The sequence below is a fragment of the Puma concolor genome, chromosome E2 (assembly GCF_028749965.1).
Source record: "Puma concolor isolate L17-30 chromosome E2, mPumCon1.1.hap2, whole genome shotgun sequence".
In the NCBI taxonomy this organism is placed as follows: Eukaryota; Metazoa; Chordata; class Mammalia; order Carnivora; family Felidae; genus Puma; species Puma concolor.
Window position 1 is genome coordinate 42,773,466 of NC_141681.1, and position 16,313 is coordinate 42,789,778.

Below are 16,313 nucleotides of genomic sequence, written 5' to 3' on the forward strand. Positions count from 1 at the left end.
GGGACTCAATTTAGCGATTTGTAATAGTGGAAATGAAAGTTTGGTCATTGGTCTGTTTGGAAGTAGTCATTGGAAAATAGTATTTTATAGGCTTCCTTTGCACCAGTCAGTGACTCACCTCCATTCTCCTTTTTCCTCGTGGTTAAATAGGATGAAGATGATGACTATGTGCCTGAAAATGTGACCTTTGCACCCAAAGACATCACACCTGTGGATTTCACACCTAAAGATAACGTGCATGGACTGGCTTACAAGGGCCTGGATCCCCACCAAGCATTGTTTGGAACTGCGGGAGAACATTTTAATCTTTTCAGTGGGGGACCTGAGGGAGCCAGCAATCTCCTTGGAGAGATTGGGGTGAATAAAGGAAGGAAATTGGGAATTTCAGGCCAGGTAAAAGTTTCTGTTTCATGAACATGGAACCATTGACAAATGAGAACGCTTTCCATATTATACTATATCTATAGCAGTCATTATTCATTGACTATGCGAAGACTTTGAGGTGGTTATGTTTTCTTTACAGCCTTTTCTGAACACGCTTCAAGCACACCTTCCTGATTTTAATAGGTACTGCTGAGATCCTGTGACCTAATGTTCTTTGAAAAAACATTTTTTTTATGTTTATTTATTTTTGAGAGAGAGAGAGAGAGAGAGACAGAGCATGAGCAGGGGAGGGGCAGAGAGAGACACACACACAGAATCTGAAGCAGGCTTCAGGCTCTGAGCTGTCAGCACCGAGCCCAACGCTGGGCTTGATCCCACAAACCCCGAGATCATGACCTGAGCTGAAATTACGAGTCTGATGCTCAACCAATAGCCACCCAGGCATCCCTCCAAATTTTTTTCAAACAAAAAGTAATCCTTGTTGGAGGCCATGTCCACAAAGGTTAGAGGTTCTTACAATAGCTATTTCAATAGTGGTGCCTTGAGAGCCTGGTCACCAGCGCTGGCCCCAGGCCACAATGACCGGAAGGTGAATATTCTGCCTTTCTGCTTTTGGAGGCCCTGTTCTCCTCCTGCACTGATGCTGGGTGTGTTCTCCACGCCTTCCTTCGCTAGGCCCCAGACCTGTAGCTGCTGCTAGGCCTGGAGGACAGTCCCAGCACTGGAGGACAGCATTCACTTCCGGTCACTGTTTCCAAGAGGACTTGAGTGTATGTGTTAATCTGGTCTCCTGCTTCTCCTCTCTTTTGGTGATCTTGCAATGCTAATGTGGTCTGTTCAACCACATCCTTAAAGTAGCTTTATTCTTCAGTGGAGACATGCTCTAAAACCTGTCATTGCTGTTTGAAACCTTGTTTTTGAAGGCTTTTGGTGTTGGTGCCCTGGAAGAGGAAGATGATGACATCTATGCCACAGAAACTTTATCCAAATATGACACCATTTTGAAGGATGAGGAGCCTGGAGATGGACTCTACGGCTGGACAGCACCCAGGCAGTATAAAAGTCAGAAAGGTAATTCCATAGACCCTCAACCAATGGTAGGACCAAATGTCAGCGTATCAGGAAGAAGGGATTGCAGAATTGATAACTGCAGTGTCAGCCTCGGTGGAGTTGGGGGTTGGTGGCCAGAGATGGAGGGTGAGAAACAAAGTGGAGAGAAGAGAGGCCCCGTGTGGGGGGTAAGACAGAAGGTAGACCGGGTCGGAGCCAAAGCCAGCTGTCAAGACAAGGCCAAGGTGGGGAGGAGGAAGAGGTCTGGAATCAGGGAAGGAGCGAGTATGTGGACAGGTGCTCGTGCTACAGGTCAGAGGTGGCACTGGGTCAGAGGGAAGCCCAAGAAACTGGGCAACTGGCCAACATAGACCCAGCAGGTCAGAAGGCCAGGTGCGGGACTTTCGGTGCGGGACCTTCAGCAAGAGGGAGCTTGGTACTGGCACCCAGCCAGTCTCCTCACTTGAGTCCCTGGTTCCTGGAGGGCTCTTGTTGGGCTAGGGAGATGGACATGTCTTAACACAACTTAAATTTCAAGTCAGGGTCTGTAGTGACTCAGATCCTGTGGTTCTTTTTTGTTTTATTTGTTGAGAGAGAGAGGGTGCAAGTGAGTGAGGCACAGAGAGAGAGAAAGAGAGAGAGAGAGAGAGAGAGAGAGAGAGAGAGAAAAGTGGGGCTCACCCAGGGCTCATGTTTTACTTGAAGTGGGGTTTGAGCTCACCTGACGTGGGACTCGAACTCATGAACTGTGAGATCTGTGAGATCATGACCTGAGCTGAAGTCAGATGCTTAACAACTGAGCCACCCAGGCACCTTTAGATCCTGTGGTTCTAAGTAATACTTCAGTTTTTCTTTCCAGAAAAGGTGTAGTGTAGGGAGGAGACAGTTTGGAGCAGATGTTAGTAGCATGTGATTTGGAGTCATCTGACTGGATTTGGATCACAGCTGTCTACTGCCCAGCAGTGGGACATGGGGCAAGACTAGTAACCTCTCTGGGCATCATTTGTAAAGTGAGGATCAGATCCGCCCTGAGGGTCATTGTGAGGATTAAGTGGCATAACTCGGTGTTTGGCATGGTACCTGCCCAAAGACTGAATAAATGGTACCTACTCTTCCCTGGTTATAATAATAACAAGCACCTAAATGAAGTAAGGAGGTGATTGCTGAGATAAAACAGTCTACAGAGACATTTTTAGGTGAAATTTGATCTAATTCCTGTACAACACAGCTGAAACATACATGTTGAAATCTAAACAATCCGAGTATAACTTCCCTAAAGGATGCCTATTTTGCATTTCTGGAAGGAAAAAAAGCAGGCACAAACCAGTTTTTAGAGGTGGTTAGCTTAACGACTGTGAACACAAATTCTGAGACAGGCTGCCTGGATTCCAGCCCTGGCTCTCCCCACTTAGTAGCTGTGGCCTCGGGCATCTTTGCCTGGACAGTGGGCATGACTGTGGCATACCCAAGGAGATTTTAACGTACGTGAAGGGCTTGAGACCTGCCTGGCACACAGCATGCACTCTAAGTGTCAGTGGCGTCTGTCATTATTGCCAAAAAAAGAATCTAGGGTTTTACACAAATGCTGGAAGAGGGTGTGCCCAAATGTTCGTTGACGTCACTTCTTCCTTTTGGTTACCTAGGTTTTCAGAATCTTCTACTAAGACTATGTATTATTTTTATAACTTAAAAAGATGTATGTTAATGTGTTATAATATATTAATATTACAGATTACATTAACATGTTAATTATTGATTATATTGATTATGGCAATATATTGACACAATACTATATGACTAACATTATCAGAATATATTAATTATATAATGATTGCTAATTTATAATACATATTTAGATCTGTCTCCTGGGTCAGATCTTTGGCTTTTCCTTTATACAACACCTTTGTGCTAATTGAATCCTACCCTTCTCCACATCAAGCCTGAGCTGCTGACTTTCCCCGATCCCCCCAGACTCCCCTTATCCCCTCTCTGCCGTGGCGTCCTCATCTCTCCCACCCCTAGACACAACTTTCTATACTTATGACCTTAAGGTTTTTCACTGAGTGAATCTAAATTTAGCCAGTCTTCATGGTTGATTTTTTAATTATTCTTATTTGTTTCCATGATCCATACAGCTATAATAAATATTCTATGGCTCTGTCTTGATGCACAGTTGCGTTTTATTTCTTCAGAATAAATTCACAGAAGTAAAATTGCTGGGCTTTAAATGAATACAAAATGCCAAGAGTGTGAAAGATGTTTTTTGTTTATTTTAATTTAATTTTAATTCCAGTGTAGTTAACAGACAGTGTAATATTAGTTTCAGGTGTACAATACAGTGACTCAACACTTCCATTCATCACCCAGTGCTCATCATGACAGGTGCACTCCTTAATCCTCATCACCTATTTCACCCATCCCTCACCCACCTCCCCTCTGGTAACAATCAGTTTCTTCTCTGTAATTAAGAATCTGTTTCTTTATTTGTCTGTCTGTCTCTCTCTTTCTCCTTTGCTCATTTGTTTTGTTTCTTAAATTCCACATATGAGTGAAATCCTGGTATTTGTCTTTCTCTGACATATTTCACTTAGCGTAATACTCACTAGCTCCATCTGTGTTGTTGCAAATGGCAAGATTTCATTCTTTGTTATGGTTGAGTAATATTCCCTTGTATGTATGTAGCACATCTTCTTTATCCACTCATCTACCCGTGGACACTTGGGCTGCTTCCATAATTTGGCTATTGTGAATAATGCTGCTATAAACATAGGGGTGCTAAGAGTGTCAAAGTTAATCTCAAATTATCCCATAGAATTTTAGGAACTTCAGAAGCTGGTACAAAAGTTCAACATGAGTTGAAGTGCAAGGAATGATTTTGGTGGGGAGGATAGTTATAGGGCTGTGCTGCCTTGTAAGCGGCTGAAGACTTAGGTCCCACCTGCCCCAGGGCGGCTATGTCTATCTCAGGACCACACAGCCCTTGTGTAAGTGCTCATGGTGGTCATGCACAAGGAGCTTTCGGCTACAGAAAATGCATTTTGTGTATACGGATTTTTGCCATAACTACTATGCTCAGGAAATCCCTGAGAATCACAGAGCCCCTGTCTGTGAGGTTGTCTCCACAACCAGTGACCAATCCCTGGCTCCCATTCTGAGGGCATCGGTCATTCTGTTTTCTGAGTGATCTTTAGTGATCTTTATCTCTTCTTAGAATTTCGTTTGAGAAAAAGACAGAAGTACCTTTTAATTTGGACTGAGATTAGATTGCAGGCTGGCCTGTTTGGCATTGTCTTCTGTGCCTTATTTGGATAGTTGCTAAGGAAACTAGGGAGTAGTCTTCCCCTGGTTCTTCACCTGGTTTTAGAAATGACTCTCTTATCGTCAGGATTTTGCTTTTATCCATACTTATGCTCTTAATGTTTTTTCTTGAGATCTTTTACTCCATAGAGTATACTCTTTGGTACACCTCACCTTAGGTCCTCCTAAGCTAGGCTTTTTATCTAAAAGCAATATTGAGGTACTTGTCTTGGAGAGCCGTGGCCTCACATCTGGGGCAGCCTAATCAACAGAGGGTGCCGCGGGCCCGGCTGCCGGTGGCTGAGTCAACAGAGGTGTGACGGCTTTACGTGCCATTCTTCCCTCCCCTTTACTGCTATCTCTGCAAGATACCATGTATGACTTGTGGTATTTACGTTCTTGGAGATAAAAAAAAAAAACAACTGACGTCTTTTGTCCCATTCTAATCTTCTCTGCTTCCGGAATTAATCGATGACATCATTTTGCAGAATCAGAGAAAGATCTTCGATACATTGGCAAAATTTTGGATGGATTTTCCTTGGCTTCTAAACCCTTATCGTCTAAAAAAGTAAGGAAAAAAATTTTGTTTATTTATTTATTTTATGCTTTAGTACTTAAAATATTCGCTGCTAGGTGACCTGAATTATTATGTTAACAACTGAAAAGTAAGTGAATTCTGTTTTCAGAAAGCAACAGCATAATTATTAGTGATTGTCCAGGAAAACATGTTCTGCATTAGAAATGTCAGTAATCACATTGTATCCAAAATATCTAACTGCTAATCTTTTTTTTTAAAAAAATTTTTTTTTTCAACGTTTATTTATTTTTGGGACAGAGAGAGACAGAGCATGAACGGGGGAGGGGCAGAGAGAGAGGGAGACACAGAATCGGAAACAGGCTCCAGGCTCTGAGCCATCAGCCCAGAGCCTGACGCGGGGCTCGAACTCACGGACCGTGAGATCGTGACCTGGCTGAAGTCGGACGCTTAACCGGCTGCGCCACCCAGGCGCCCCAACTAATCTTTTTTTTAAAGATTTTTTAACATTTATTTTTTGAGAGAGAGACAGAGTATTGAGTGGGAGAGGGGCAGAAAGAGAGGGAGACACAGAATCTGAAGCAGGCTCCAGGCTCTGAGCTGTCAGTACAGAGCCCAATGCCGGGCATAAACCCACGAATCGCGAGATCATGTACCTGAGTGGAAGTCGTTGGACACTTAACCAACGGAGCCACCCAGACACCCCTTTTTAATTTTTTTTAATGTTTATTTCTGAGAAAGAGAGAGAGACAGAGACAGAGCACAAGCAAGGGAGGGGCAGAGAGAGAGGGAGACAGGAATCTGAACAAGGGTCCAGGTTCTCAGCTGTCAGCACAGAGCCCTATGTGGGGCTTGAACCCATGAACTGTGAAATCATGACCTGAGTCAAGGTCGGATGCTTAACTGTCTGAGCCATCCAGGTATCCCTAAATTGCTAATCTTTAAAAAAAATTTTTTTTTTTTTTATAAATTTTTTTTTTTTCAACGTTTATTTTATTTTTGGGACAGAGAGAGACAGAGCATGAACGGGGGAGGGGCAGAGAGAGAGGGAGACACAGAATCGGAAACAGGCTCCAGGCTCTGAGCCATCAGCCCAGAGCCCGACGCGGGGCTCGAACTCACGGACCGCGAGATCGTGACCTGGCTGAAGTCGGACGCTTAACCGACTGCGCCACCCAGGCGCCCCTAAAAAAATTTTTTTAATGTTTATTTATTTTTGAGGGAAAGAGACAGAGTGTGAGTCGGGGAGGGGCAGAGAGGGAGGGAGACACAGAATCCAAAGCAGGCTCCAGACTCTGAGCTGTCAGCACAGAGCCTGACGCGGAGCTCGAACTCATAAACCGCAAGATTGTGACCTGAGCTGCAGTCTGATGCTCAACCGACTGAGCCACCCAGGTGCCCCTAAATTGCTAACTTTTTAAATCCAAGTTTTAAGTAAATGGTTATTTCCATTAAAAAAAGAATTACATTAGAAACTGGTGGGAAAACGGAATTGGTATAATTCCAAGGGCAATGTAACTTAAGGAAAAGTAGAAAATTTTAAGTCAGAAAAGCCCCCATTGCTGCCTCCTCCTGAGTGCAGGGAAGAGTGTTGGCCGGTGTGGACAGGGTTCCTCGAACTCCTTGTCTGGGCAACAGAAGGAAGAGAGGCTGCGTGCATGCAGGTCAGGTCCCATGGAGAGCTCCACATGCCTTTCCAGATAGTCCTGTTTTTTCGTGAGGTCATTGTGCAGCTTGGGCCAAGTGGTAATTTGTCTCTGACCCCCATCAGAGCCACGTCCCCACAGGCAGGCATCACTGGGTGATGGTGCTGGCAGCTCAGGTGAGGCTCCTGGCCATTCGCCTTGTTGGCATCCCTTTTTTAGATTGTTCCATCCTTTAATTTGCTCTCTTTTTGTATTCAGCAAATGTCTGTTAAGTGCCTTTGTGGCTTGGCCCGTGGTTCTTCAGAAGAGGGGAGGCAGGGGCAGTGCCGCCTGAAACACCACATTCGGTGTTACAGCAGCTTTGATTTGTTTAGTCGTGAAAATGTTGTAACAGCGAGCAGAATATATTCAGAACAGCTTTGGGCACATGGTAAACTGATGCTTTTACCAGAAATGTCAAGTAACGTCAAAGGACGATGCTAGTTTTTTACATGTATGAGAGCATAAAAAAGGCTGAGAAGTACTCGCTTGACTCAGGGCTTGAGGACTCACTTCCTCCAGGACTAAGTCCTGGCCCCCAAGGACAGCCTATTCCTGTGGGGGTGCCAGATGCACAGATTCACTGCAGTGAGGCAGAGGGCTGTATGTGGGGAGGCAGACGTCGGGGGTTCCTGAGGTGCAGCTTGCTGGAATAGCGCTCCGCGTGGGAACAGTTCAGAGAAGGGCTATGTTCACTTAGCCTTTCACAGGCAAGTATTCTACATATGGGCTCAAAACCCAGCCTCTTTATCCAGAGGCCAAACAGAACGTGATTTAGCGGAGGGAGTGGGATGCTTTGAATCCAGTGGAGGATATTAATAAGAGTTGTGGCCGCGCACCCCCTCCCCTTTCTGCCACGCTCCTCTGGATTCGGGTGTCGCGGCCACATAGGAGTGTTTGCCGACTACTGATCTGGAAGTCCGTATGTTCAGAGGAGGTGGTTGGGCTAAGGCGATAAACAGTGAGATGTCCTGGCAGTGACACTAGCATTCTGCTGCAGGCTGTCACTGTGCTGGGTGCTTCCCTAGGCTGCGTAGTTCAGCCACCTGGGCTGCTTGGGAGACCCCGCCTGGCGCCAGCTTTGTGGGGTGGGATGCGGACGTCACTGTTGTCAAACCCTCTGTGAGCCCCGGAGCCACAGCCGGAGAGCATTCGGTGCTTCACTGGTTACGGAGCTCAGGGTTTCAAGTAGCGGAAGAATCTAGAAAATGGCTTAAATGAGACTGTCCATAAATACATGCTTGTTAGACTCAGAGCAAGGGAGACCTTTCTGTGCAGTAATTTAAAAGTGCGGTATACTTTCTTTTAATGTATCTGTTCTATCATCATCTGTGCCTGAATTTCTCAGATATATTTCAATTTCAATTCAGTCAGCTTTTGAATTAAAAATACCTCAGATCAAAAAAGTAAGTCCTGAAACTCTAATTTGGAACTGAAATGTAACCAGAAAAATAATTCTGAATGGAAAAATAACTTATTTTAAGTAATTATGTCTTTTCTAAGCCTTGAATCATACTTTTCTAAGTTTTCTAATTTATAGTAGGCCAGTTCTGCATGTGGGCCGATACGTTGTGTTACCTACTGTCATCTTTCTTGTCACATAACGCATGCATATTGGCAACTGTCTGCAGAAGTGGGCAGGGGTAACATTCAGGATATGTGGCCATTGGAACAGTAGAGTCCCGGTGACCCTCCAGATCCAGAATGGATGTTGGCTAGACATCTGGAGAGGCTGTTCCCAGTGCGACCCTCCTGCTGGATGTTGGCCTGGCAAGGGCAGGGTTCACAACACTCATGGGTTATGGGTTCTCTTGGGTAAGTCAAACATGGTCATCTTACAGCCTGTCTTTTCTGAGTTTTGTGGGTTTTTTTTTGTTTTTGTTTTTTTTTTTTAAGACCTACCCACCGCCTGAATTGCCGAGAGACTATCGACCGGTGCATTATTTCAGACCTGTGGTAGCTGCAACCTCAGAGAACACCCACTTAGTCCAGGTATTGTCAGAGTCAGCTGGGAAGCCAATGCCTGACCCAGGGACACACAGTAGGCACCAGCTGAATGCCTCCAAGCGGGCGGAGTTGCTGGGAGAAACTCCCATTCAAGGTATGCGCCACAGAGATTAAGAACATTACATTGATAGTAATTGGGGTTATCAAAATCAAAACGGAAAGTTGTTTTCTCAGTGACACTTGGTACATGACTGAGTATTCCCACCCTCTGAGAACAAAATTGTTCCTTGTGAGCAGCACACATAGCAGTGTACGTATCCTTTATTTCTTAAGACTTGTTTTCTAACACAAGTTTGGGTTGTGCCATTGAAATCGCAGCTCTTGTCTTGAACTCAGTGGTTTTCAGACTTGTAATAATTGTCCAGGAATGTGGTGCAGATCAGGGACGCCGGTGCCCTCGCTGTCCCTGCACAGCCTGAGAATGTGTGATTTTTTTTTCCTCAGGGGAAAGGGGACTGTAGCTCTTTCCCGAAAGCCTAAAAGGGACGAGTGCATCTGAAAGTGTGGACAAGTGTGGAGAATCCCCTCTAGGCTGGCACAGAAAGACCCACTGTGAGAGGTGAACTGGGACTTGCCATTCGGGAGCCCAATAGATACCTCAAATACAATAGACCAGAGCGGAAGTCTCGGTTCCCCACTTCCTTTTCCAGGCCCGCTCTTCCTCTGGTCTTCTCCTTGTCAGTGAATGATGCCACCAGTGATCCGCTGCTTAGACCAGAACGTAGGAATCCTGATTCCTGCCCACCCACGTCCATCAGCAGGCCCTTTCAGCGCTGTCCCCAACACACTGGGGACGCCATCATGTCTCTGCCTTTCGGCTGCTTCCAGCCTGGAGTGAGCGCCCGCCCTCTTTCGCCCGGACTGTTGCAGAGCCTCATTATCAGCCTCCTTTTCCCGCCTTCCCGTCTGCAGTCCCTTCCCCTCAACAGCAGCCGGACGAACCGAATGATATCACTGCCCTTCTTTAAACAGTCCAGTACTTCTCACATTGAAGACAAATGCAGACTCCCCACCAGGCTACGGGATCCAGTCTTGCCTTCTTTTCAAGCCATATCCGCTCTCCCTTAACCCCCTGAGGTCTAGCCTTGTGATCCTGCCTCCCGCCCTCTGACCCCGCCCACTGCGATATACTACATCGGGGCCTTGATGTTCACCATCTCCTCTGCCTCTGCTCTTCCCTTCTACTTCGGCTTCTTTTACTTAACTCACCACAAATATTATCTCTTTGGAGGCACCTTCCGGGCTTCCCCTGCCCCGTCACATATGCTAGTGATTCCCTGCTCCCCCTCCCAGCCCTCACCTCTAGGTCCCCCTCAGTCATGTCAGCCTGTTTCCTTCGTGGTCTTCCTCTCGTAGCCATCCTCTGGTGTTGTTGACTTTGGGTTTCTCTAATTCCCATGCCCCCATGTAGGGGAGCGGGACTTTGTCTCCGGTGTCCTCCCGGCCCAAGACAGTGCTCAGTGGGTGCTATGACAGGAGTGAATGCTGCAGGGGCAGCTGGCTCTGAACCGGGGCTTGTGCCCAGTGGGACTGTGGAGGTGGCGGCTGCCTCAGGCTGGAGGTCCGGAGCCTGGAATGTCAGCTTCCTTGTTCTAGGACCACTCACTCACCTGATAAACATCCAAGTACTGACCTCCATTTTTGCCAACTGTAAAATAGGAGTCATGTTATTTTCACTGTCTAGTTCCCAGGGATAATACGAGTACAGATGAAAAACTAAGACACTCTAATTACGTACATTTGTGATATTGCGCATGTATGTACCACAGAAATGTCACTATGGTTGTCTTACGGTACTTTTCATTTCTTCCATATTACTGTTTTTTTTTTTTTAGGTTCATCTACTTCAGTGTTAGAGTTTCTGTCCCAAAAAGATAAAGAGAGAATCAAAGAAATGAAGCAGGCAACTGACCTTAAAGCAGCTCAACTCAAGGCCAGGAGTCTGGCCCAGAAGGCCTCAAGCAGCAGACCCCAGCCTTCCTCTCCGGACGTGGGGACCTGCTCGTGGCACATGGCATTGAGTGGTGGGACAGCTGCCACGAGAGCCAGCAACTTCAAACCTTTCGCAAAAGATCCAGAAAAGCAAAAACGATACGAAGAGTTTTTAGTACATATGAAACGGGGTCAGAAAGGTGGGTGCTGGGCCTGGGTCTCCCACCTCTCAGCCAGCGGAAGCAGTCTTGCCGTTCTGGCCCTTGTCCCAGATTGAAAGTTGAAGTACCCCACTCTGCCGGTGTTTTGCTTTGTCCTGCTGCAAACAGTGCAAAGATTTTAGTGCCTGGCTCTTGACCTCAGAAAGTAGGAGCAAGCAGCTTGTGTTTCTCCATATCTCAAGTCCCAAAGATAGCTGTTGACGTAGAGAACATGGCTTGGCAGTGGCTACTGCTAAACTACAGACCATTTACTGTGTGCAGATGCCTGCCTTCTGTAAGTGTTGCATTTCACACCAAGAGAACAAGGTCATCTCCCACTTTGTCTTAAAATCCTAATCATCCAGCCCTAAATCATGGCCTAAAAATTGATTTAAAAAGCTAGTTGGCTGTTGAACCATTACAAGGGGGGAAAAATCACTCTGTGATCTACGGAGTAAATACAGCCAGACTGAGGAGAGGGATTACGGTTATTCATAGCAGTTCTCGTGAGCGTCGTCAGCAAATCGGAGGAGTCGGTTTTCGAAAGCAGACCTAAGAACCCACCCCCAGTGTTTATTTATTAAATTAAAAAAACCCAAAAGTTAGAAAAAGGAGTGTTTTTCTGCCAAGACTTAGGAATATAGTTAGGATGAACTTATCACTGTCCCGGAGTGGTAGCAAGTTCCTGGCTTCAAAGATTTGTTTTGTTTTGTTTCGCTTTGTTTTGTTTTGTTTTGAGAGAGAAAGAGAGAGGGCGCAAATGAGCGAGGGGCAGAGAGGGCGGGGAGGCAGAGAGAGAGCATATAGCTGGGTTCACCCAAAGCGGGGCTCATGTTCACCCGGAGTGGAGCCTGAGCTCACCTGATGCGGGACTGAAACTCATGAAACTTGAGATCGTGACCTGAGTCAAAGTCAGATGTTTGACCGACTGAGCCACCAAGGCGCCCCTGGCTTCGAAGATTTAACTGAGCATGAGTCCCCAAATGTTTTTCTCTGTTCTGTGTGGTAGACAGAATTCAATAAAAGCATCATGTTGAGGGGGAGAGCGATATAACCTGACAGGTACTCCCCGCCATGCTCTTACAAACCAGGGTACAGATTTGTGGCCTCTCTGGTAAAATCTACAGAGACACAGTGGGACCCACCGGGTGTTCTTCTCTAAGCCCTACGTTTTTCCTAAGAGTGAAGCAGGTTCTCATTCCTTGTACCATAGATGCCCTGGAACGTTGTCTGGACCCCAGTATGACAGAATGGGAGCGAGTCCGCGAGCGGGATGAGTTTGCTCGGGCAGCCCTGCTGTATGTGTCTTCCCATTCGACCTTGTCCTCCAGGTTCACACATGCCAAGGAGGAGGACGATTCAGATCAAGTGGAAGTCCCTCGAGACCAAGAGGTCTGTCACCATCACATCCCTACCTGATGAACTGTAAAATTCAAACAAATATTTTAGATCCCTCAGTGGAATGATCAGAATATATGTGGCATTATAGAATAAGAATGATTTATGCCTTTAGCACAGTGGCGCAGCATAAGCACTGTTTGGAAATTTTGGAAGGTTGCTTGAAAGCTTTTCAGTGAAAGAACACTCAGGGCGGTGGTGTGACCGCTTGATGAAACAGAATAAATGTCTTTTCCCAGAATGATGTCAATGACAAGCAGTCGGCTGTGAGGATGAAGATGTTTGGGAAGCTTACCCGAGACACATTTGAGTGGCATCCTGACAAGCTGCTGTGTAAGAGGTTTAATGTCCCTGACCCTTATCCAGAGTAAGTTGGATAAACCTGTCCTCACATCGGTACTCCTTCCCCCATATTAAAGTTAACTCTCCCCCTAACCTATTCATATAAATTCCCTTTTTCTAGATGAATTTACTTGTAAATGCTTGGAGTTGCAAATTTTGCAGATTTAACTTCTATTAATTTGTTACTAAAAAAAAAAAATAATAATAATAATAATAAGCAAACATCCAGAAAGAAGACTTTATTCTCTACCAAAGATGTGAAATTCAGATATGTCAAGTTACAAAAACTTAATGCTGGTCTGATTTGCCACCTTTTTAATAATCACATATAGTTTACATTTAGAATATTACTTACACTAATTCTTTATAAAAGTTCGACACTTAAATTGAATCTGAGGTTTTGTCAGAAAATTTAGGTATATTTTTAGCAGTGGAGCTTTTCCTTCATGGGAATACATTTTCAAAGTTAAATTCTAGCTCTTACTATAATAAGGGAAACCTCGTGGGCCCTAACATCAGCCAATCCAAATTCTTAAACTGCTTGGAGAAGCGCAATCACCTTCAGGGACCTCTTAGCAAAGAGAAGAGCTAGTGGTGAAAAACACAAGACGGAAAACTTCACACGAACTAGATGTTATCCTCACAGTTGTTATTTGAAATTACATATATGTGTTTTCTTTTCACCCCGCAGTTCAACTTTGGTTGGCTTACCAAGAGTGAAACGTGACAAATACTCAGTCTTCAACTTTCTGACACTCCCAGAGACTGCTTCCTCACCTGCATCTCAAGCAGCGAGTGAAAAAGGGCCACAACACCAAGGTCCTGACAGTGAGTGGGGCTTCCTCGGGCCCATGGCTGACCATGGTTTCAACCCCGATCCTGTTGGAAAGTCTTCGGGGTACACACGGTGTGAGCTCTCCCTCCATTAAGGGAATCGCTCATATGAACACATTAGCGCGTGTTGTAAGAGTCCAGACGTATACTGTTTGGGGTTGGGGCTCTGCCTCAGCACCTGCCATGTTCCCGACACGTTGCACCATGCCTGGCCCACAGTAGGTCTGCTGGTGTTCTTGAATGAATGAAAGAGCTGGAATGGAGAGCTTACCTTTTACTTGCCACATTCTGATATTACGTCTATGTCCTCCCACCTTTCAGAATCACGAAAACCATCGCGATGGGATACATCTAAACAAGAAAAGAAAGAAGATTCCATTAGTGAATTTTTAAGTTTGGCTAGATCAAAAGTTGGCCCACCTACACAAGAGTCCAGCCCTTTAGTCATCAAAGAGGAAGAACATGTGACGGAGTCACTCTCCGATAAGGTATCTGTGGCTTCCAGGTTCTCTTTGCCAGGCTGACTGGGGCGTTTGCCTTTCTCTGTGATGGTGCTTTGTCATCACTTGATAGGAGGTGTCTGCCAGCTTTCTGAGAAGGGCCAGATAGTAAATATTTTAGTCTTTGTGGGCCATATAGTCTCTATTGCAGCCACTCAACTCTGCTGTCAAATGGGAAAGAAATCACAGGCAATATGGAAAAAAATTGGGTTCATCTGTGTTCCAATAAAACTTTATTTACAAGGCAGACAGTGGGTTGGATTTGGCCCAGAGGCTGTAGTTGCCAGCACCTGCTCTACATTACAGTAGTTTCAATCATGTCTTTGATCATATGAGGAAAGGTATAAACTTCTTTGCCAGGGATGGCTTTCACTTAGCATCAGCCATTGAAATAAAATTCACTGTGTTTTCTTTTGTGGGGAGTATAAACAAAATATCCATTGGCTTTGTAAAAAATTGCTGGTCTAATAGTTGAAAGTTGAATTTAATAAAAAGTTAGTTTTACTTCTTTTTTTTTAAAAAAGAAATCAGTCAAGTATGGACATCTCGCTTAATAAAAACTTACTTTACAGAAACTGTAAAGGAACTTACTTTCTTAGAACATTAATCTATAAGCTAGGAAATAGCACTGCAGATCTTTAGAGAATTTGAGTGTTTTGTGTTGCCTTTTTTTTTTTTCTTTCTCTGAAATTATCAAAAAGTTGGTTTTATTTCTGATAGCCTCATTTAAAATTATCTTTTAAAGGAACATGCATTAAAATGTGCAGTTCGGTGAGTTTTTATACAGATACAGATTTGTGGAACCACACCACAATCAGGATGCAAAATGGTACCGTCACCCCAAAAAACTCCCTCATGCTGTCCCTTTCTAGTCATACCCTCCCCTCCCTGCAAAACCCCCATCAACCATTGATCTCTTCTCTGTATCTATAGTTTTGTTCTTTTCAAAATATTACGTAAATGGAATCAGACAATATACGTATATAACTTTTTGAGACTCATACCTTTGAGATTCATCAGTATCATATTATCTTTTTATTTCATAATTTTATTAGTGTTTTATTATTTTTTTATTTTAGAGAGAGAGCGCGAGCAGGAAGAAGGGCAGAGAGAGAGAGAGAGAGAGAATCTTAAGCAGGTTCCACACTCAGCAGAGAGCCCAACAAGGGCTCCCCACGACCCTGGGACCCCACGACCCTGGGATCATGTCCTGAGCCGAAGTAAAGAGTCAGAGATTCAACCGCCTGACCCACCCAGGCGCCCCCCATTTTTTTTTAAGTTTGTTTATTTAGAGAGTGTGTGTGGGGAGGGACAGAGAGAGAGAGAAGTCCATGTAGGCTCCTCACCGTCAGCCCAGAACCCAATGCCGGACTTGAACTCACAAACTGTGAGATCATGACCTGGCCAAAGTTGGACACTTAACCGACTGAGCCACCCAGGTGCCCCATTAACTATTTTGTTAATGATTGCTCTATCATATACATGCTTACTTTCTCACAATTTAATTGGAATTGATATTTTACCACGTCAAGTGGAATATAGAATCTCTACCACTCTGTAGGTCCCTTCACTCTCCAGCTTTATGATGTTGCCTTATGTATTATGTGCACATGTGCTGAAAACCTCATGAGACAGTGTTTTAATTTTTGCTTCCACTTGTTGGACATGTTTAAAGAACTGGTGAGATGACAGTCCGTTTTATTTACTTGGATATTTACCATTGCTGTTGCTCTTTCTTCCTTCCTGAAGTGCCAGCTCTCCCTCCTATCATTCCCTGTCTGAGGGACTCCCCTTACTTAGCAGTTCTTTTAGAGAAGTTCCAACTCGAGAGGGCAGTTCTCTTAATTTTCCTTCATCTGAGAATGTGTGTGGTTTTTTTTAAATTTTTTTTAACGTTTAGTTATTTTTGAGACAGAGAGAGACAGAGCATGAACAGGGGAGGGGCAGAGAGAGAGGGAGACACAGAATCTGAAACAGGCTCCAGGCTCTGAGCAGTCAGCACAGAGCCCGACGCGGGGCTCGAACTCACGGACCGTGAGATCGTGACCTGAGCTGAAGTCGGACGCTTAACCAACCGAGCCACCCAGGCGCCCCTGAGAATGTGTGTTTTGTCTGCATTCCTAAAGGGTGTTTTTGCCAGATACAGAAT

General features: G+C 45.0%; 1 protein-coding gene across 3 annotated transcripts in view; it reads left to right on the forward strand.

Annotated features, from left to right (window-relative positions):
- The window catches only part of GPATCH1 (G-patch domain containing 1), a 40,527-nt gene that overhangs the window by 13,679 nt on the left and 10,535 nt on the right, over nt 1-16,313 (forward strand). For 2 of the 3 annotated variants that reach the window (XM_086689589.1, XM_086689591.1), the window contains 9 exons: nt 151-393; nt 1,308-1,455; nt 5,220-5,299; nt 8,848-9,052; nt 10,794-11,090; nt 12,304-12,482; nt 12,728-12,855; nt 13,522-13,658; nt 13,986-14,152. In XM_086689589.1, coding sequence (XP_086545715.1) covers nt 151-393; nt 1,308-1,455; nt 5,220-5,299; nt 8,848-9,052; nt 10,794-11,090; nt 12,304-12,482; nt 12,728-12,855; nt 13,522-13,658; nt 13,986-14,152 — 1,584 coding nt within the window. The remainder of the gene's footprint in view (nt 1-150; nt 394-1,307; nt 1,456-5,219; nt 5,300-8,847; nt 9,053-10,793; nt 11,091-12,303; nt 12,483-12,727; nt 12,856-13,521; nt 13,659-13,985; nt 14,153-16,313) is intronic. The other variant, XM_086689590.1, reaches the window with a different exon arrangement.